The sequence below is a fragment of the Myotis yumanensis genome, unplaced genomic scaffold, assembly GCF_028538775.1.
Source record: "Myotis yumanensis isolate MYYU_CA2020_CCGP unplaced genomic scaffold, mMyoYum1.0.hap1 SCAF_12, whole genome shotgun sequence".
Taxonomy (NCBI): Eukaryota; Metazoa; Chordata; class Mammalia; order Chiroptera; family Vespertilionidae; genus Myotis; species Myotis yumanensis.
This window is the reverse complement of record NW_027223763.1, coordinates 44820199-44841448: the sequence shown is the minus strand read 5'-3', so window position 1 is coordinate 44841448 and position 21250 is coordinate 44820199. Positions and strand designations below refer to the sequence as shown.

The following is a 21250-nucleotide window of genomic DNA, read 5'->3' as shown; positions in this document are numbered from 1 at the left end:
TGCCCATTGTGTACTTGAAACATTTTAAGGGCCTAAACATTTTATTTAATATTTGAAAGAAAAATTCAGTCTCTGAAAATGTTCTACTTTTCAATAATTTTAAAAAGTTGAAAAACCAACTCAAGGTCCTACACTGTCACTCTCAAACACAGAGATGGGAAGGGAGAACATCCCTTCGCGTTCTCGGTTTTCTACATGTACTTGAGACATGGAATTTTTTTTTTTTAAATATATTTTATTGATTTTTTACAGAGAGGAAGGGAGAGAGATAGTTAGAAACATCGATGAGAGAGAAACATCGACCAGCTGCCTCCTGCACATCTCCCATTGGGGATGTGCCCACAACCCAGGTACATGCCCTTGACCGGAATCGAACCTGGGACCTTTCAGTCCGCAGGCCGACGCTCTATCCACTGAGCCAAACCGGTTTCGGCGAGACATGGAATTAATACGTGTGCCTTCCTCCTCCCACTATTGGCTGGTAAGAACTAGGAATTGCCAAAAATAATGTATGTGAGAGGTAATGTGATAAAAATGGTTTGAGAAATAAAATGAGGACATCATCCTTTTTCCCGTTTCTCAATCTTTTTAGGAACCCCCCTCAGGAGGTTATGCGTCTCCAGGGTAAAGCTTACAGGGTTGGGGGATACCAAGGAGGGGCACTGAGAGCAACATGTCCTGAGTGCAGGCAATAAGGGGGGGGGGGCTCTCTGTAAAGAACGTTTTTGGATAATAAAGCTCACTAAAGTCAACCTGCTTTTAATTACACATAGTGACAACTGTAAATCACAACAGTAATAAACTACTCCGTGCTCACCCCACCCATTGGACACCACTGCACAGGGCCCAGCTTCCCACAGGCATCACAGCCTTCTCCACAAGCCTGCAGGCTCGGATCACACAGTGACACAGAACTCCAGTGTCTTTAGATTCTTTCCCATCTACCCCACTATGGGTACTTGAGGGTCGGGACAGTCTAGCTCAGAGACAGGCCAGGAGCTGGCGCTTGATAAGTGATCAATGAATCTATGCAGGAGCTTTTTATACATGCTCTGTAATATGGTGGAAAAGTTTTGTAACTCTGTTCTTTTTCTTTTTCTATGGTATTCCTAACATAGTAAAAAAAAAATAGAGCAAATGAACTTTTATTAAGCATTGCCTTGATTCTGGCCTTTATTCAACAAATGAAGGACACTTAAAAGGCCACAGAAATATGGACTCTCAAGAAATTTGATAATCACTCATCCACATACTGAAACATTCTGATAAGCAACTGATTTTATATCATATTCACATTTATATAACAGGGGGAAAAGTAAAATAGAAAACATAACTAGATAAGATTTTGGCACCGGCCCAAGCACATTGAATCTGAAAGTTTTCAAAACCATGATATCTAATTTTCAAGAAGATTACAGAATCCCCAAATGATTGTATAATTTACCAACCTGATGCTGCTGTGTCAAGTCAGGTTGTGTAACAAAATATAAATCTCACAACAAACTGATAATGTATTTCTTTTTGCCTCCAACTGGATTGTGGAGCAGTCCCTGGAGAACATCAGCACTTTCGAAGGTTTTCAATTCAGTCCAGATCAAACTGAACTCCTCTAAGAATAGGAATTAACCTGTAGGACAGCCCAGGTTTTACTGGAGTGCCCCCAAGTTCCTAAGAATCTGGGTTTACTGGAAGCAAAATCCAGCAGGTTATAATTATGCAAGATCAGTTCTACTCTCTTATAATCCACAGGTTTTTAACCAAATACTCTGCAAAAATGACCCTACTGTGGCCCAGCAGGCGTGGCTCAGTGGTTGAGTGCCAACCTAAGAACCAGGAAGTCACGATCTGATTTCCAATCAGGGCACATGCCGGGGTTGCAGGCTTGAACCTCAGTAAGGGGTGTGCAGGAGGCAGCCAGCAATGATTCTCTGAAATTGATGTTTCTATCTCTCTCCCTCTCCCTTCCTTTCTGAAATCAATATATATATATATATTTAATGACCCTACTGTGCACTGCTGTAAAGAACATTCCTCACCCACCTCTCACCATCTGAGTTCAGTTTCTAAAATGCCCACAAGCTCCCTCAGCTTTGGTTCCAGAGCAAGAGCCACCGTGAACATCATCATCACAGCACCATTCTTACACACTGCCCTCAAGACAGGATCGAAAGCATGAAGTGATTAAACTTCCTATGAAACAAAACAGCAATTCCTTCAGGAAACTGTAATAAAAATCAGAGGATGGCTGTCATGATCATGTAGAACAAGACTAAATAACAATTCCTTTGTGAACATATGTGTACACTAGAGGTCTGGTGTATGATTTCGTGCACCAGTGGGGTTCCTTGGCCTGCGGGATCGGGCTGAAACCAGCTCTCCGACATCACCCGAGGGGTCCCGGATTGCGAGAGGGCACAGGCCAGGCTAAGGGACCCCACCAGTGCATGATTGGGCCGGGGAAGGACGCAGGAGGTTGGCCATCTGGGAAGGGACCATGGGAGGGCTCCAGGGCATGTCTGGCCCATCTCGCTCTGTCTGATCAGCCGGACCCCAGCAGCAAGCTAACCTACCAGTTGGAGTGTCTGCCCCCTGGTGGTCAGTGCATGTCATAGCAACTGGTCAACCAGTCGACTGTCTGCCCCCTGGTGATCATTGCATGTCATAGCAAGAGGTTGAGCAGCCTTAGCATATCATTAGCATATTATGCTTTTATTGGGTGAATGGACGACCCGATGACCAGACACTTAGCACATTAGGCTTTTATTATATAGGAGGATGGGGGAAGATTAGAAAGTCAGTTTTGCATTCATTGGGCTGCAAAGCTCGGGAAGGTTTCACACTACGGCCAGAGAATCACTGCTGCCCTCACTGCCCACTGGCCAACAGAAGCCCTTCTCCCTGCAGGATTCATAATATGCTGGAAAGGTCCGAGAGAACTGCGTGTATCATCTCTCCTTAAAAAAGAAGAATCTAATGAGTTATATTTTAAGAGAAAATGATAGACTTGGCTAAGACGTGACGGGCCATTTAAGGGACAGTTCACAGTAAAAGCAATGGGAGCCCATATGGGGAAGCCTGACACCTTCACCGCACTGACTTAACTTCCTGTGGCCAACTGGGACTCTTCACATTTCTCTAAACAGAACATTCTCCAAGACTGGCCTTTGGACTTGGCAAGCCCTGCGTCCTCACTGCGCTAGAAGGCAGGACCTACTTAGGGTGCACATGAAGGATTCCCACAAAATTCTGAGCTGGCATGAGGGTAATCAAAGAGCTGCCATAAAAAAGGAAGAAAAGATCAAAGCACTCTGCCTGTAAGGAATTAAACTGAGATTAAGTTGAGACAATTTCTTAAAAAAGCATACTGAAAATCCTGAAGAACTTTGCTGTTGTCATGGTGACATGGTGACTGATGCAGTGGTTTCTAGGCTTTCTCTGGACTTCAAACAGGTAAAATGTGTAAAAAAACAAAAAAGAAGATGGAGTGAGGATACAGAAGTAGTTTTACAAACTTTCTTTTTAAATCTTCACCCAAGGCTATGTTTTCTTTTAATTATTGCTTTTGAAAATAGAGGGAGAGAGGGAGAAACGCAGATGTGAGAGAGAAACATTAATTGGTTGTCTCCTGCACAGGCCCTGACCAGGGATTGAACCACAACCTAGGTATGTGCCCTGACTGTGAATCAAACCCACAACCTTTTGGTATATGGGATGATGTTCCAGCCGAGTCACCTGGCCAGAGCTTTGCCAACTTTTTATATCACCAAGTAAGTGCTGCTGCGATGTAATATATAATTAACAGGATCATTTTATTTTTTTAAATGTTGGAAGGGTATGGTCACAATAAAAACAAGTTTTTGAACTGAATAATTTAGCTTTAGGAAAAATCCACTTATCCTATTTTCCTCATTTCTTTGTAACATTTTGCATACATCACAGTGAACTGCTAGACACATTCCCAGTAAAAGAAGGAACCAGCATACACTACTGGTATCTAACCTGAATAACACACTAAGAATATAAATCAGAACTGGAGATATTTTTAGGAGGAAGAAAAATGATCAATAGTTTTCTGTAAAATGACTACCTAGAAACACCTAAATAAGCAATTATAACATTATTAGAATTACAACCATTCACAAAAGTGACCAGATATAAAATAAATACACCACATCATAGAAACAGAACTTGTAACTCTTTCAGTCATCAACAGAAATTTATCCTATATAATAAAAGGCTAATATGCAAATCGACTGAACAGCAGAAGGACCGGTCACTATGACATGCACTGACCACCAGAGGGAAGATGCTCAATGCAGGAGCTGCCCCCTGGTGGTCAGTGCGCTCCCACAGGGGGAGTGCCGTTCAGCCAGAAGCCGGGCTCATGGCTGGCAAGCGCAGCAGTGGTGGCAGGAGCCTCTCCCACCTCCATGGCAACACTAAGGATGTCCGACTGCTGGCTTAGGCCCGCTAAGCTGTCAGTTGGACATCCCCCGAGGGCTCCTGGACTGCGAGAGGGCACAGGCCGGGTTGAGGGCCCCCCAACCAAGTGCACGAATTTCATGCACTGGGCCTCTAGTATCTCTATAATTCCCCTTTAAGGAAACAAATTATGGTTGTTAGTCCCAATAGGCCAAGTCAAATACTATAACTACTTTAATTACCCTTTCCTGAGGAAAGAAATTGCTTTAAATGTTTTAAACTGTTTATGTTCTAATAAACCCTTCTTGTGTCTGCTTGCAAACTTCGTCAATTTTTCTTTCCAGAGGCAAAAAATAGTCAGGCTTATCTAGCAATAGAGAGTGACCAATAAAAAGGGAAGCCAGGGTTAGTTTAACCTGTCAAAGACATGAGCAATGGAAGTGGGTGGGTAGCCCAGTGGATCACAAGACTTCTTGTAGAAAGAACACTTTCCCAAGGGTAGGAAGGCCCAGGTTTAGGCCTGGCCTTCCACTAACAGCTGTGTTCCTCAGGCAGGTCACTCAACTTTCTCAGCGCAGAATTACTAGGAAGTCTGAAGTGATCGGATGCACCTTATCCTGGGGCCCAATGGTGCAGCCTGGTGGCCTACTTCACCTGAGAAACTGAAATGGAGCCCAGCTGGTGTAGTTCAGTGGCTGAGTGAGCATCGACCCATGAACCAAGAGGTCACTGGTTTTCAATTCCGTTAGGGCACATGCCTAAGTTCCCAGCTCGATCCCCAGTAGGGGGCATGTAGGAGGCAGCCCATTGATGATATTTCTCTCTCATTGATGTTTTTAGCTCTCTATCCCTCTCCCTTCCTCTCTCTCTCAAAATCAATAAAAACATAAAAAATTTGAAGTGGATTTTGCATGCTACCTTCTTCCTGACATAACATTTTTAAAAATGTGGGAATATTTTAAACTAATTACTGTTAACTATAAATGTCTCCCTGGGAATGGGAGTCCAGTTTAAACTTCGGATTCATGTCCTGCTCCCCGCCCCCGCCCCCCCTCACTGCTGGACCCTCCTGTGAAGCTCCCAGGACACAGAAGTGAAGGGGTTATGACCATTACCACAAGCACATGCTCAAGAACTCACTTCTTCTCAACCTTCTTTTAGCTAACAGGATGTTCTGATGCTGAGCCAAGCTAAGAAAAGAGGAGGCAGTGTGAATACAGGGGCCCATCAGGCTGCTGGTTATAGAATCAAGAACACCAGGGGCTGGAAGGCCATCCCAGGAATGCTCACAAGGGGGCACCTTCCTCTGTGTTCCAAGCTACAGGTGCCAGAATAGAATTTCCTTCCTGCCTCTATCTCAGTTTCAAACCCAGGCTACTTTAAACTGTCCCCAACTCCCCTTCTTGTTTCCCAGGTAATAATAGCAGCCTTCCCCCAAGACCAGCTTTTCGTGTTTATCTGCTTGGTTCAGCGGTAGATTCCCTAGCACACAGTAGGACCTCCATGCATGTTTATTTAATGAGTGAATGCATTCCAGTGAGGTGCCTGATCATAAAGGGACAAGCATATCATGAGACATTTCAGACGGGGCCCAAAGTAACCACGAAAGGAAGGACATCCCCTGTGTGGCCATTTGACCACACCCTGACTGTGGTCTGAATGTGGCACAAGCTTCTGGAAAGCAATCAAGAAGGTGCCTGCCACAGGGGTGGAAAGTATGTTCAGGTACAGCTCTGAGTCCTCCCATATTTATTTCTACTCACTTGATATGCACCTCTCCCTTGTCAACCTGGTACCACATGTTTATTTAAGAAATAATGTTGCCGTGGAGGAGTGCATAAGGCAATAAACAGCTTTTGCAGGCAATTAAATGTAGAAGTGAAATTGAGCCGCCGGTCGGGGGAACCAGCTATTCATCGTGAGTTTGTACCAGTGTCACAAATGTTATTCCTGTTTCCCAACAGGACACGAATCTATGATTGGGCCACAAATCTCCACAGGCTGGAGACAGACCTAAAGCGATTAAAGCGGCTTTCCGTGTGCAGGCACAAACAAGAAAGAGCCTTGGGATTCTGACCCAGCAGACTGTTCTAGCAAGGGTACAAGGACTTGTCCTCAGGGGAATCTTGCCTCACACAGTGGCTGAGACCGTCCTCCAAGTCCAGGCAACACTGCCATGCAAGAGAGCCCCATCTTCTAGCTATCCCTAAGACAGCACCTTTGTAAGGGATCCCCAAGGAAGCCCAAGACCCCTGCCATACTCTTCCCAGGTTTTCCAGGTGGAGTAAGAATAAACATCAGTGTGTCAGGCATCATATGACTGAAAGACTTTGCCAAAGTAGAGGGTAAATTAATTTAGGAGATTTCTGACTCTTCTGTAAAGCTGACCATGAGCTGTCTTTCTTTAAGAAAACACCTAAGATTTTTCTTTCTCATCCTTTTTCTCTTAAGCCAGCAGGTTGAGACACTCCATACTTTATCCTTAAAGCCTGGAAGCAGCCAGAAAACCGGGAAACTCTTCTGGGGAATCTGCAGGATAAACTGTTTTGTTTTTGTAACTGCAAGAGAAGTCTTTCTCCTTTCAGAGTGGAGAGTCTTTAGTAGAAATCAACCTAGAACCTGCCTCAAATCATAAAATCCAAATGGCACTTTGAAAGGCCTGTAGGGGCCCAGCTTAAAGATCCATAAATCCCTGCTTTTCCTTTGATACTCATACTACCCCTCAATTTTAACACCAATGTTCTAAGTTCCCTTTCTAAAAAGTATGATTCTAAAAATAAAATGTATGAAAATGGGTAGCCCAGGGTATTAAAGCTGACATATTAATATGCCAAAAAAGTCAGATCCCTAGGAATAGTGAGAGAAACCAAAAAACACCTAAAAAAAGAAAAATAGAATAGAATAGAGTTGCTCAAAAAAATTCAACTCACATTTTTAAAAAGTTGACATAAGAAGGTCAAAGATTTGCCCTAATCACCTAAATGTGTAAGTTGCATTGTCTGGGAATCCATGCCCAGCTGAGAAAGTTTACATACAGTAAATGCATCCAAAACGAGAACATTTATCACAGAATCCTATCAGCTTACGGCTAGAGGGGGCTTGGAGGTGTTGAGTCCAAGAGCTCATGTCTATACACATTCCATGTGGTAATCCCACCTGAAAATGCTTTCAGTGCCTTGAAACTGTTTCTAATATAGTGGCACGATGGAATGGTCAAAACTGAGGGAAAAGAACAGCTCTGATAAACGTTCCTTCCCTGATCATGAAAACGCTTTGTTTTTCCCCAAATATTAAAAAGCTCTTAATTGCACACTATTTTTAAATTGCACACTGTTTTAAATATTTCAGAGTATGAAAGACTGGCCTCTATTCCCAGCTAAAAACACACCCACATTGGCCCAGCACAGCAGTGACCTAATCCCTCTTCTTACCTTTCTTCCATTCGAACATACATACAGATTTGGACACGTCTCACTCCCAGGGCAAAATTCATCAGGAAGAGTACTGCCATCCAGAAGACGCACCCAACATTTCCTATGCTGCTCAAAGAAAATGGGGGCAAGGCAGGGGAAGGTGGGGCATAATATAGTAAGCTACTTTTGAATCTGACTATGGCCAACTGGGTATTTATGCAAAATGACATTAGAAAATGAGAAAATGAAAAGACACCCAAATATATGCATATTTCTTTACAGTTCCTTGCAGACAATGTCTGAGGTTAAATAATCTGATGTGCAGAGAGAAAAGTTCTTTACATCTTTCGTATAATGTGCCTATACCTATGAGAAGTGTTGGGCACGTGTGTGTCTGTGTGTGTGTGGTTTTCACGTATCCAGTTCACTCTCTGGGTAACATCTTACCTGCCACTGGTTTCCTGCCTGACCAGGCACATAAGGCGCTGGGAGGCTGCGAAGGCTGTTCTTCACCGGGGATCCCCCAAGAGGGTTTCCCATGTCCCCAGAAGGGGAATCAGCAGTCAAGGCCACGGGATACTGCGGATAGTTGTACAGATTGTTGTAGTACGGAAACAGAGACGGCTGATAAAAGCTGCTGTAGTAGGTGGAGTCTGAAACCAGGTCAGGTGCGTTCTCCACGTGCCCTCTGCTGGTGACAGCAGGAATATCCTGGATGACCATACGCCCGTCTAGAAAGAAAAAAGAAAAAAGCAACATGGTATTAACCTGGAAGTTCACAAAACTTGACCTCTAAACCTTGGCAATGCATAGCCATCCTCCTCAGATCTCAGAGCTGCAGAAAAAGGCACCTGAACAGGCAGCCAAAATAAAGGAGGGTTCTCAGGGTTGACATAATTCTGGTGGCGCCGATGACAGATTCTTGCAGATTTCTTTTACTAAGAATATAAAACACATTTTAAGGGTCATTTTAATTAGATAAAGCCTGACCAGTAACTTTTTATCCTAATGTCAAAAAATTAGAGATAAAATCTAGTTAACTCAGCCGTCTACAACATTATTACAAAAGTAATTATACTTCATTTTAAACAAGGTAATAAAAAAAATCCCAGGGCCCTAACTATGGTGGCCACATAGATATGTCAGAAAGTCAAAGCAAAAAGTTAAAAGTTTAAGCAAACATTGTTTCCTTCACTTCCTTCCACAGCTGATACCCTATCCTCCAGAAGTCTGGACAATGATTTAGACCAGGAATAGACAAACTTCTTCTGTAAAAAGGTCAGTTAGTAACTATTTCAAGCTTTGTGGGCATTCAGTTGCAGAACAGACAGGTTGTTGCAATAAAACTTTATTCACAAACAGATAGTGGGCCCATGGGCTATAGTTTGCCAGTCGTGGGTCTACACTTTATACTGTCAATTCCAATAAACAACTAAAGGGGCTCCTATGTTCAAAGAGTTGGTCCAGACGCCTGAAAAGGCTGCAAGGTGTCAGGATGCTCCTACCCAACAGGAGTCTGCGGTCTAAGAGGAAATATGAAGGGATTAATCAGCACAAATTGGTAGTTATAGAAAAGCCACAGAGATGTAAATTACAGCATAGCGAATGCCGTCAATAATCGAGATAAATATGTATGGGGCCAGGTGGGTGCTTGAAGCAGCGGGAAGACCACTCTGTAAAGTACATGATTTTCTAACCACTTTGCTATACATCTGAAACTAATAAAGAATAATACTGAATGTAAACTGTAACTAAAAAAATAAAATTTTGCCGAGACCGGTTTGGCTCAGTGGATAGAGCGTCGGCCTGCAGACTCAAGGGTCCCAGGTTCGATTCCGGTCAAGGGCATGTACCTGGGTTGCGGGCACATCCCCAGTGGGGAGTGTGCAGGAGGCAGCTGGTCGATGTTTCTCTCTCATCGATGTTTCTAACTCTCTGTCTCTCTCCCTTCCTCTCTGTAAAAAATCAATAAAATATATTAAAAAAATAAATCAATAAAATAAAAAAATAAAAAAATAAAATTTTAAATTTTTAAATGGGGGAAAAAAAGAAAAACTGCATCTGAGTTGCACTTTAAAAGAGAAGCAGAAAACAGGCTTTAAAAAATGAGAAAAGGGCTGTAGGGACAAAGAAAAGGAAGCAGGAAAGTGGAAGGCAAATTTGGGGTTGATGAACAGGGGGTGAAGAACTCAGTGCAAACGGGAAAGAGAGGTCCAGTCTGACGGTGGACTGGTGCAAGGTGAGGGAAAGCCTCCGTCCAATTTCCTGGCAGGCCTCTCGTCATGGTGTGGCAGGAACCACTGAGGATTTCTGAGCAAGGAGTGGAGAGGGACAGAGCGAGAGCTGTGCTTGGGGCTGATTTATCTGATGGCAATTTGTAAGGCAAGGGAAGGGAAGGGAGACCAGAGGCTGGGAGAGCCACTAGGGAGCCACTGCAGGCGCCAGGGAGAGACCTAGAAGACTCAAATATAAGAGAGGGGACCTGGGCCAGAAACATGAAGGAGACAAAACGCAACAGAACGGGAGGACAGATGGGACGTCAGAAATTACGTTGCAGGATAAGGCAAAGAAATGCAAAGCAGATGTCAGAGGAGAGGGAGGTGGCAAGTTCTGCTTAATCAAGGTGCCAGAGGGGCACACATGTGGGAGCAATGGGCGAGAGTGAGGACTTGACACCTGCACTCATGGGAGAGGCTGAGGTTCAGGAGTCACCACTGGGCCATCTGGCTGCCTCTGGGAGAGCAGGAGGGAGCTGTTACAGAAAAGCATGTTCTGAGGGGAGAGTCAAGGTTGAAGTCAGGGAGAACTGAGGAGAAACGCAATGTCACAGAGGCCAAAGTTGACATGGGTTGTGGAGGAAGAAGGCTGACCTGTCAGCTGCTGCTAAGAGTTCAAGCAAAACTAGTTCTGGAAAAGACCAACAGAGGGTTAGGTTTTTAGCGTAGAAGGAGCAAGAGGGCGGGGAGCAAGTGAGCAATGAAGAAACAGCGATGGTGCTTCTGTCTCACCAGAATGGAAGATGCGGCAAGAGGCCCCATGCCTGTTAGCTCACCTGTGCACCCCTGTGCCTAGCACACTGCTGGCCACAAGGTGGTAAATAGTTGCAAAAGGGATCAATAAATAATGGTTTTTCAAGTAGCCTGATGTCAAAATAAATGTGATTTTAAAAAGCAGAAGCTCCAGAGAGTAATAAGATGTTGTTCATTTTTAATATATAGAGGTTTGGGATATGTAGGCAGGTAGAAGAAGCTAATGGAAAGAAATTCTCAGGACAATCAGTGCACGGCCATCTCTCCAACCTCCGCTATAGCAAATTCCAAAAACAATAACTAGAGGCATCTCTTCCACATTGGATGTCATCAGAGCTGGTAAGTGAGGGTAAGTGTCACTATTAATTTGAGATAAATCAGAAAGTAAGATTTCTAACTCATAAGCTACAAAATACATAAACTAACCATACAAAATTTGAAATATGTATATCATCAGAAAGTGGTTTTCCACATACAAACTCCTTTTTTTTTCTTTTAGTACATGCCCAACCTGGGATAGAACCCAAACATAGGTATGTGCCTTGACTGGGAATTGAATCCACAACCTTTTAGTGTACAGAATGATGCTCCAACCAGAGCAATCAGGCCAGGGCTCATGTACAAACTCTGAACAGCCTATTAACCATTTTCTGAATCACAGAAAAAAAACACAGTAAAAACTCACAGCTAGTTCTATAAACCTGTGCTGAATCACGATCTGTACCAGGCCCCTCACTGTGACTAGTTTCTCTTGCCCAACGCCATGCCGGATGCACACTGTGACAGGGATGTTTCACCTGCATAGTCAGTATGACTAAGTATAAAGACCACAGAAAACACCTGGTTGGCTCAGTGGATAGAGTGTTGGCCCTGAGACTGAAGGGTTCCGGGTTCCGGGTTCCGTTACAGGCTCCATCCCCGGCCCACTAGGGCATGTGCAGGGAGGCAACCAATTGTGTCATGTTTCTCTCTCTCTGTCTCTCCCCCTCCCTTCCACTCTCTCTAAAAATCAATGAAAATCTATCCACAGATGAGGATTAACAAAAATAAATTCTTTTTCAAAAATTGTAGTGGATATACTGGTACAATATTATATTAGTTTCAGGTGTATAACACAGTGATTAGACATATATATACCTTACAATGTGATCACCACAATAAGTCTAATAACTATCTGTCACTGTACAAAGTTAATACAATATTACTATCACCTGAATCTCACTCTTTATTCTTCTAACATAAAAACTGGCCAAGGTTAGCACTTAACAGTATTAATAATCATAGGAAGCACAAAGCACTGTTCCCAAGAGAATGCAGTAGCTCTCTTAACCAGTGGTCCCTTGCAGGAATTATCAACACCTGCCAGGATGCCAATGAATGTATGAAGTTAGAAGTTTTAAGTGTTGCTATATATTCGGTGTAGTCCTAGTGGGTGCTATCTGGAACAAAGATGGGCGGGACTGGATCCCACAGCTGGGAAAGAAACTGGAGAAGCATGTACCTACAGCATCTGCAGTAGAGACCTTTGCAGAGATGACGCTTGCAGACTCGATCGCGTCTTATTCCAGTGCTCATAGCTGTGGTTCCGTACATTTACCTTCCATTCCATAGTTCAGTTCTTTGGTAAGGCTTCCCAATTGCTCTGCTACTTTTTTTGTGCTAACGTATGCAGCGTGAAATATGACTCACTCCTTCATGAGAGATCAATATACCCAACACATGATAAATACCCTTATTGATCTTGCAGTGTTATATGCTGGTCTCTGGGCCCATGGCATATTAATAGTAGTTAACCAGTAATTCATTTTAAGGTATGTGAAGGCTTTCCCCCCCACTCCTCTGGAGTGTCAAGATTCCTGGAGTTGTTGCACTTTTGAGTCCTTTACGTTCAAACCTGGAGCCATACTCTCCCCCTTTCAATAACAACACCAAACCCCAGAGTTTCCAGTATGAAAGATTACATATGAAACCAAAACTGACAATTTACAATGATAACACTATTTGTGATTCACAATGATCTCTTGTAACCAATTAATTTATGTATACCACGTCTTATTTGTCTTTGATCCATACTCTCCCATGGTGCCTTCCCACTTAGCTTCCAGTTTTTTTGTTTTGTTTTTTAAATATATTTTATTGATTTTTTTACAGAGAGGAAGGGAGAGGGATAGAGAGCTAGAAACATCGATCAGCTGCCTCCCGCACACTCCCCACTGGGTATGTGCCCACAACCAAGGTACATGCCCTTGACCGGAATCGAACCTGGGACTTTTGAGTCTGCAGGCCGACGCTCTATCCACGGAGCCAAACCGGTCAGGGCTAGCTTCCAGTTTTAAGAGTCACCAATCAAGGAAAAATTGTTCCCCACTAAATCTGAGATATCAGAATCATCTGCCATCAACTAACATGTTGTGCTGAATGCTAGGAGGGCACAGAAAAAGTGCAAGTCATCTTCCCAACTCTTTTTTTACTCAAAGAAAAAGGTCTTGAGAAAAAGACTGTATCATTTGATGATGGCATGTCACAGACTTCTGAGGATGACAGTAGGGTGCACCCGCACTGAAACGAGAGCTTCATTTCCTCAGCTCCCTCCTGTCAGCATTCTCCTCTGCAGGGCAACCCTGCGTCCAGATGAGTCAGCTCCTGGCATCTCCTAGACTTGGAAACACTGAGAAATCCAGTGTGAGGCGTCAGGACTCCTCCCCTACAAGAGAGAGAGCCTAGAGGGTACACATGGGGGGAAAGCTGTTGCATGAGCTGACACCTGGGCCCTCTCAGCCCTCACAAACCTAAGAAGGAAAGCTTGCCATCCTGACCCAGGAAACGGATTGCTTTTCTGAACTAAAGCAGAGCCATTACAGAGAGAGGCCTGGTAGCGAGGCAGCAGTGTGCCTACTATTCACACCACTAACTGGTGACTGATGACATCACCACACCTGTCACCGCTCCCTGCCGGGAAAACATTTCATGTTCAACGAAAGAAGTTTACTGAGCACCTACTGCGTGCAAGACAACCTGTCCAGCACCTTGGACGCTGCAGAGCTTAGCTGTAAAGGCAGATTCCGGAACAAACACACAGAAGGAAAGACTGACCAAGGCTATGGGGAAACAGAAAACTGTGTGGAAGGGAGGGCAGGATTAAGTGCAACCTTCCAAGTGCAAGTTCTGCTGATGCTGGCTCACTAACAACACTCCTGTGCACAGGCAGGGAATATGTGAGAACCTATTTCTCCTTTTTCCCAATACATTTTTAAAAATGTAATTTGGTCCCAGAGGAATCTGTCAGGTTCACTTTTCTTTTTAGGCTTTTCATAAAAAACAACAACAACCTGAAGTTGGTTGGCCTTTCAAGCCAGAACAGGCTTGGTTCAAAGGTGTGGGAAATGTCAATGTGGGAAGCAAAGGGATCTGGCGGGGGTGGGGGGGTGGGGGGAGTAGAGCAGGGAAGAGGGAGGGAGGAGGAGGGGGAACAGGAGGGGGGGAGGGGGAGGGAGGGAGAGGCAGATTGATTGTTGAGTATGAGTAGATCAAAGAAACCAAGCAAGAGAAAGATGGAAAAAATATAAAGAGAGGGGAAAGCAAATGCAAGGGAACTCACCAAGATTTAAAACCAGCTGCCCCCAGGCCATTGCAAAGCCCAGCGAGTAACAATCACAGCCATTGTGTGTAGCAACTCCCAAAGTGCTGAGCCAGGAGGTAGGCCAAGAATAAGCAACACCAAGCCCTGCCCTCTAGGACCTTACCCTCTATCCACAAAGTGTCTGGGAGTCAGGACAGGATGCAGAGCAGGGGGAGCACAGAGTCCCTGGTGAACCGAGAATGAGGGTGCTAAATGGATCCCAAGGAGCAGCTACAGCACTGCACCCCTACCCCACTCACATCCGCACCTATCTGCCTTACTCACAGGTTTCTGCTCTCCCTTCCCTGGCTCCTGCTCTGTGTCCCCCGCCCCCTCAGAAGTCCCGAGGGCACCCAAGGAAACTGTTTGCCTACAGCGGGAGTCAGATAAAGAGAAAATGCCATTTCTCTGACTTGACCAGAAAAGGTCTCCTGGCCATGAAAGCCTGTCTCACGGCCAAGAGAGAGGTTTTCTCTCCTTAGGCCAGTTCAGAATTTCCTATCATTGGCGAGACACCAGCAACAGTTTGGGGCTGTCAACACTTCCCGGCAGATTGGATAAGACAGTGCCACACACAGGCCCGCAGCAAGGTTTGCGTTTGGGAGTGAGAGAGAGAAGAGAGGGAAGATACCATCAAGTACTCTATTCTAATAGAGGTTTTACAGAGAATTCCTTCTCGAGGACTTTTAATATCTCTTACACTAAGAAAACTTTAAACTGGGAGCATATCTGACTGTGTACATACAGGGGTGGGGAAAAGCAGGTTACAGGTGTGAGTACATGAAACACAGAGCTTATTCTTGTATTATTATAGTATTTATTTATACTGCAGCTGTAAACCTACTTTTGCCCACCCCTGTATATCTAGGCTGCCACAGAAAAGGTATGCTTTCAGCCATATTTGGACAGCTTGAAGTGTAGGGAAGGGTACTGAATACAGGAGGCGTCTGGGACACGTTTTAAGTCTGCTCATGGCCAGTCCCCTTTAGGTTTGGGATTTGGATTCTGCTTTTATAACTCTTTTAATGACAAGATCACAGCATGGTCGGCATGGCTCAGTGGCTGATCATCAGCCTATGAACCAGGAGCTCACAGGTTCGATTCCCAGTCAGGGCACATGCCCAGGTTGCAGGCTCCATCCCCAGTAGGGAATGTGCAGGAGGCAGCCAACCAATGATTCTCTCTCATTGATGTTTGTTTCTTTCTCTCTCTCTCTCTCTCTCTCTCTCTCTCTCTCTCTCTCTCCCTCTCCCATCCTCTCTGAAATCAATTAAAAAATAAAATAAAATAAAATAAATACCAGGATGGCCAAACCATCGCCAGATCAGACACCTCTTGTTTAAAATAATAATAATAATAATAATAATAATAATAATAATAAGATCACAGATGTGTGTCTTTGCTCCTGCAGGTCCCAGATGATGGTCTGAAGTGAAATGGGGTCTTAAATAAATGTGAATGGTTTAAAAACACACACACACAAATTACATTGCATCAGATTATTTCACATGGCTTTTGTTCAAGTCAAGGTTCTACCAGTTCAATTTAATATCACAGTTTTCATCCAGGTATTTGTCTTATGTTTCAAGTCATGAACAGTAACTTATCCTGTTGCTGGACTGCCTCCTCCCCACCCCCAGGAACCAGATCTGCCTCTGCACCAGCAGCTCTCACCCTTGGCTGCTCTGGGTTGGGGTGGGAACTAAAATTCCTCAGGGCAGGGCCACACCTCAGACCACTTTACACACGAGAAACTCTACAGGATGGGACCCAGACATCAGAACCACCAGGGTGAACCCAACACCAGCAGGTTGAGAACTGCTTTAACCCTCTCAGAGGTTGGTGTTTTAATGCCATCTTTCCATAGTAGTTCCAAACACGGGACTGGAGGCCCCCTGTCCACACTTCCCTTTCAAGGGTCCGTAAGATCAAAATATTTCCACATTAACGTAAAAATGTCATCTGCCTTTTTCACCGGTGACATATGCAGTGATGATGGGAGCTGGTGCCTTAGCACAAATCAAGGCAGTTCCACCAAAATGCACAGGCACACCTCATCATCATGAAGTAAAGTATTTTTTAAATTCTGTGTCAACGTTGCTTAAAGATGACCTGGTGAAGCAGAGAAAATAACTTCATCAAATCTCTACTTTGGAGTGTGTCTTTTTAAGAGTGTGTGACAAGATGGGAAGCACTCATCAAATATCTCTGCTGCACACCACAGGGTGACGGTTGTCTTGAAAAGGGCCCTTGTGCAAATGTTTAAGTGAAAAGCTAAATTCACTGCTTCTTTTACTGGAACACAGTGGACAAAAAAGGGGTTCTATGGAAAGTAGCCACACAGGGTGATCTTATCATAAATTCCTAACTGGGCAGGTTATGGTGGGAGTCAGGCCCCAGGCACATAACTTCTTTAGGTTTATCTTTACCTTAAACAGGCCCTGTCCATTGTTTCTGTGCATCTAGGTTAACACAGCTTTGAAATACCTCTTTTCGGACCCTTCAGAAGCATCGCCATCCTCAAGAGAGCACATAAGCATTTTAACCCTTTGCACTCCGAACCATTCTGGACATTGGCTACCAGCTACTCGACACTACTTTGCGGCCGAAACGTGCATTTACAGACCCTCGTATTATTTAGTATAATTTTGGAACCAAGTAACGTATTATAATGATATTGGACTTATATGAATTGGGTGACATCGAGGAATGTATATTTGCAAAAAAAACAATATTTTATTGTTTATAATTTCGTACAGTAGGATAAGTTTTGTAACACTCCCCAATATGCATTGCAGGCTGATTAGTGCATGTTTCACAGTAATAAGTGGTTTGACGCCTGCCACCAGGTGTTTTCCTGTTAGAACACACAATGCAGTCCCGTTTTCTTTGTCCCACATCGGGAATATGTAGTTTATTGTTTAATCCGACACAAAACCCGCTGACATTTCTTGTATATATCTTAGTAATTTTACGATATTTTGATTTAATTTCTTGTGCCATTTCAAGATAAAACTTCAGGGAAACATGCATGTCTCAAAAAGTTGCGTTGAAATAACTCAATTCCCCGTAATCACTAATAAACTGCAATGTCCCCTGAGAGGGGACGTCCGAGTGATATGCTAGAATTCCGATGTCCCCTGAGAGGGGACAGCGGAGTGCAAAGGGTTAATTATCCTGTAATCCAACTCCATCTTACTTTTTCCCACCTTCATAGAATCCTAAATTCCCTCCTTAATTCCAAATGCATAAAAGAAACTGCAAAACTGTCATTCTCCAGTGTATCTGAGATCTTGCTTCCTGGCAGTCATCGTCAGTTTGGGCTCAAATAAGCTCTTACAGAAGTTTTCTACAGGTTCAAACATTTCTGACATCGACAATGCCATATACTTGAAAAAAATGACCGATGAAAAGTATGATTACTGCAACTTGGGTATCTGGCACAATCTTCTCGAAATCAGCATAGTGAGCCTCTCACTTCAAGAAAAACTAACAGCATTTACTGCTATAAGTCTGAGCTTTCAAGTAAAAATTAGAATTTTGGAAAACTTAGGACTGCTACCATGTGTTTGACAGCTTCCCAATTTCAAGACTCTTTTGATGAGATCAGTAATATATTAATGAGTGGGATAAAGTGATATTTTGTGATGAAACATGTCAACATTTGGAAAAAATGCATAACTCAGTAAACTAATATTTCCCAAATGGCCAAAGCATGAGGTTATGAAATCATGCATGGGTGAAAGACCCATTCAAAGGGCAGGATGGATCAATGGGTTTAATTTAACAAAAAGCTCATTAGCATAATTTCAGACTCACTATAACTGTTACAAAATTATTACTTGTCAAGTTTTGATCTAGTATCAAAGAATAGTCACAATGATCTGAAAAAGCTATTCAAATTCTTTTCTCCCTTCTCTATTTACTTATGTGAAGCAGAGTTTTCTTCATGTATTTCAATCAAAACAGATTGAAGAAGATATGGGAACCCAGCTGTGTCCTATTAAGCCAGACATAAAAGAGATTTGCAAAAATGTGAAATAATACCACTCTCCTCACTCTTTTTTTTTAATATACTTATTTTTCATTAAAATGTTACTTATGTTAACAAGTAGTGGATTTACTATTTTAAAGAAATTAATAAATATAGTTTTAATTTCTGAATCTTAAGTTTCTAATTCATTAAATATTAACAGCTATAGCACATAAACGAAAGCTCTTTGAAGTCCTGGATAATTTCTAAGAGTGTGAAGGGGGTCCTCTGACTAAAACGTTTCAGGACCTCTGTCTTATGGGCTCCTCTCTTTCCAGAAGGACTGAGTTCAGAACAATTGGAGTCCAGTGTCTCATTCTGCGCTAGCTCCCTGAGCTCAGCAATCAGCCATAAAGTCCCAACGGAGGTCTCTGGCTTTATCCTTGAACCTGGAACATTCCTTCCAGTGAGGAAGACGTCCACCACTACAAAACATGCCAGGCAGCAGAATCTCAGGCTGAGAAAGCTGGCTCCCAAATCAAACTGTTTGATCAGCTCTGAAATCTACCGCCCCAGGACCTTGGCAACGGTTACTTAGTTCTTCTGTGCCTCAGTATCTACATGTGCACGAGGGAAATGCTGCTACTTACACCATAGAGAGCAGAGAAACCTGGTAAGTGCTCAATAAATGCTAGCTATTGTTATTATCACGGTCACAATAGACTGATAACCTTCTCTGCCTTCCCGCAAGAGAGCCACCAAATAACTCTGCAAAGTCATCCTTGCTCCAAATGTTCCATCTTCAAGTGCCGCAGGAGGCCTGGGCTGCACCTGGTGTGACTTCCCGGTGCGAATGAACTGGGGAAGGAGCAGAACTCTCCGCTCCTGGCCTTCTCTGAGGTCAGACAGTAGCCTTGAGCCTTGAGTGCAGCCAGTGTGCTATCACTCCCTAAAGTCATAATCAGGAAATGCGGGAACAAGCTGTTTCTCCCACAAGACAACCATGACGGGGCTATTTTAAAAGTCAAACACAAACCTGGCGCCAGGAAAGTAAACAGCCTCTTCACTGTGTACCTGCCTCGCCTGGAACCATCTCTACTTAGTGAGGCAAATACAGCCAAGTGGAGGAGAGCTGACCATTCCTTCTCTTCCCCAAACTCCGTCTCCCCCAGCCCCACCTCCTCTTGTGTTCAATTCTGCTTTTGAGAAGTGCAGCTACGGTGCTCCCCTTAAGTAAGCCAGGGGTTTTACTTATTTGGGGGACTGCTGCTGTTTCAGGGCTGAACTTTGAGCTCGCTATAAAGTTAATGTGCTATTCAATGTTCATTCCAGGCTAGACTGAGGGGCTGTGTACTTTCTGCCACCCCCGGAAGGCCATTATCTGTAATTGCCCATTACCATGCATAATTATTTCTCTCAGCTTGGTCTGTGACCTCCAGGGTTGCACTCTGTTACAGCTAACTGCTCCGTCTTACCAAATTTGTGAAGGAAGCTTTTCTGACCTTTCGTGCTTTTCATGGTATATTCCAAAGCCAACATCGTGTTTTATAGGCACACTTTTCTCAAGTCAGGAATATTTCCGATCTCTTCCAGGTGCACCCTTCCTGCCTCCGTGGAGCTTTACCTCCCCTCTAATAATGGGGAAAATAAAGTATAATCAACCCTCCATTATGTGGGAGCTGATAACCCTTACTGGGAATTATCTGGAGCCCGTTACACTCCCTTTTCTTTTATTTGGTTCTTTAATTGTATCATGCTTTTTAAAGATGGCTACTAGGAGAAGGTGGAGATGGGGAAGGGAATAGGGAAAGAGTGAAATATTAAACCTCAAATTCAATATAGATGCTCCCACACTTAGTGTTTTCTGAGTGAAAGAACTATGTTCAAATCAGTGGTTAAAATGATATTTGGGGATTCCATGTACATTTAAAATATTAATTCCAGAACTGACATCTGGTGATACACCCCAAAGTGTCACTTTCCATTTCTCTCACTTTTCCTCATTAGCAGGAAAAGAGGAAAGGGGACGAGGATTGCTGGCTGAACATGTGGGTTTTGAGATGCTCAGCTATTTACTGGCATCTCTGTGTCTTCCTCACCATTGCCTCCTTCGGAAACCCCGCTGCACCACTTAGGTATGAGGTTGTGAGATGCACCTCAAAGCTATTACAAGGTTCGCAGAAAAGTCTGGAAGAGTGTGAAACCACCTAGTGTCTGTGTGGCCACTAACGGCCCTGCGTCAGAGCCCGTCCCACCAGAATCTCCTGTGTGTGCACTCCCTGCATGTGCCATCCCAAGTCCCTCCTGCCCCTCCTTCCTTCTGAATAAAGCTCCTCTGAAATGAAAAGAGGTAGATTCTAAAAATAAAACTTTGTCCATTCTTTCAATAATCATTTTTACCAACGTCAGGTAAGGGGAACCACAGAGCAGCTATATGGTCCTGAAGGCTCTAGGCACTGCCAACCTAGGTTATGTGCATATAGACACATACATATCTTATCTATATACTAGAGGCCCGAAGCATGAAATTTGTGCAAGAGTAGGCATTCCTTCCCCTGGCTGCCGGCACCAGCTTCCCTCTGGCACCTGGGACCCAGGCTTCCCTCGAAGCCCCAGAAGGACATCCGGTCTAATTAGCATATTATGCTTTTATTATTATAGAAGATATATAAGGTCAACCAATCCCTATGACACGCACTGACCACCAGGGGGGCAGACACTCAACGCACAGGATCGGGCTCCCTCAGGCCGAAACCAGCTCTCCAACATCCCCCCAGGGGACCCAGATTGCAAG

General features: G+C 43.9%; 1 protein-coding gene across 3 annotated transcripts in view; it reads right to left on the bottom strand.

Annotated features, from left to right (window-relative positions):
• Nucleotides 1-21250, bottom strand: part of DMRT1 (doublesex and mab-3 related transcription factor 1) — a 94653-nt gene that overhangs the window by 47495 nt on the left and 25908 nt on the right. For 2 of the 3 annotated variants that reach the window (XM_070430157.1, XM_070430159.1), the window contains one exon: nt 8283-8566. In XM_070430157.1, coding sequence (XP_070286258.1) covers nt 8283-8566 — 284 coding nt within the window. Of the gene's footprint in view, nt 1-8282; nt 8567-16157; nt 16169-21250 lie in introns of all 3 variants that reach the window. The other variant, XM_070430158.1, reaches the window with a different exon arrangement.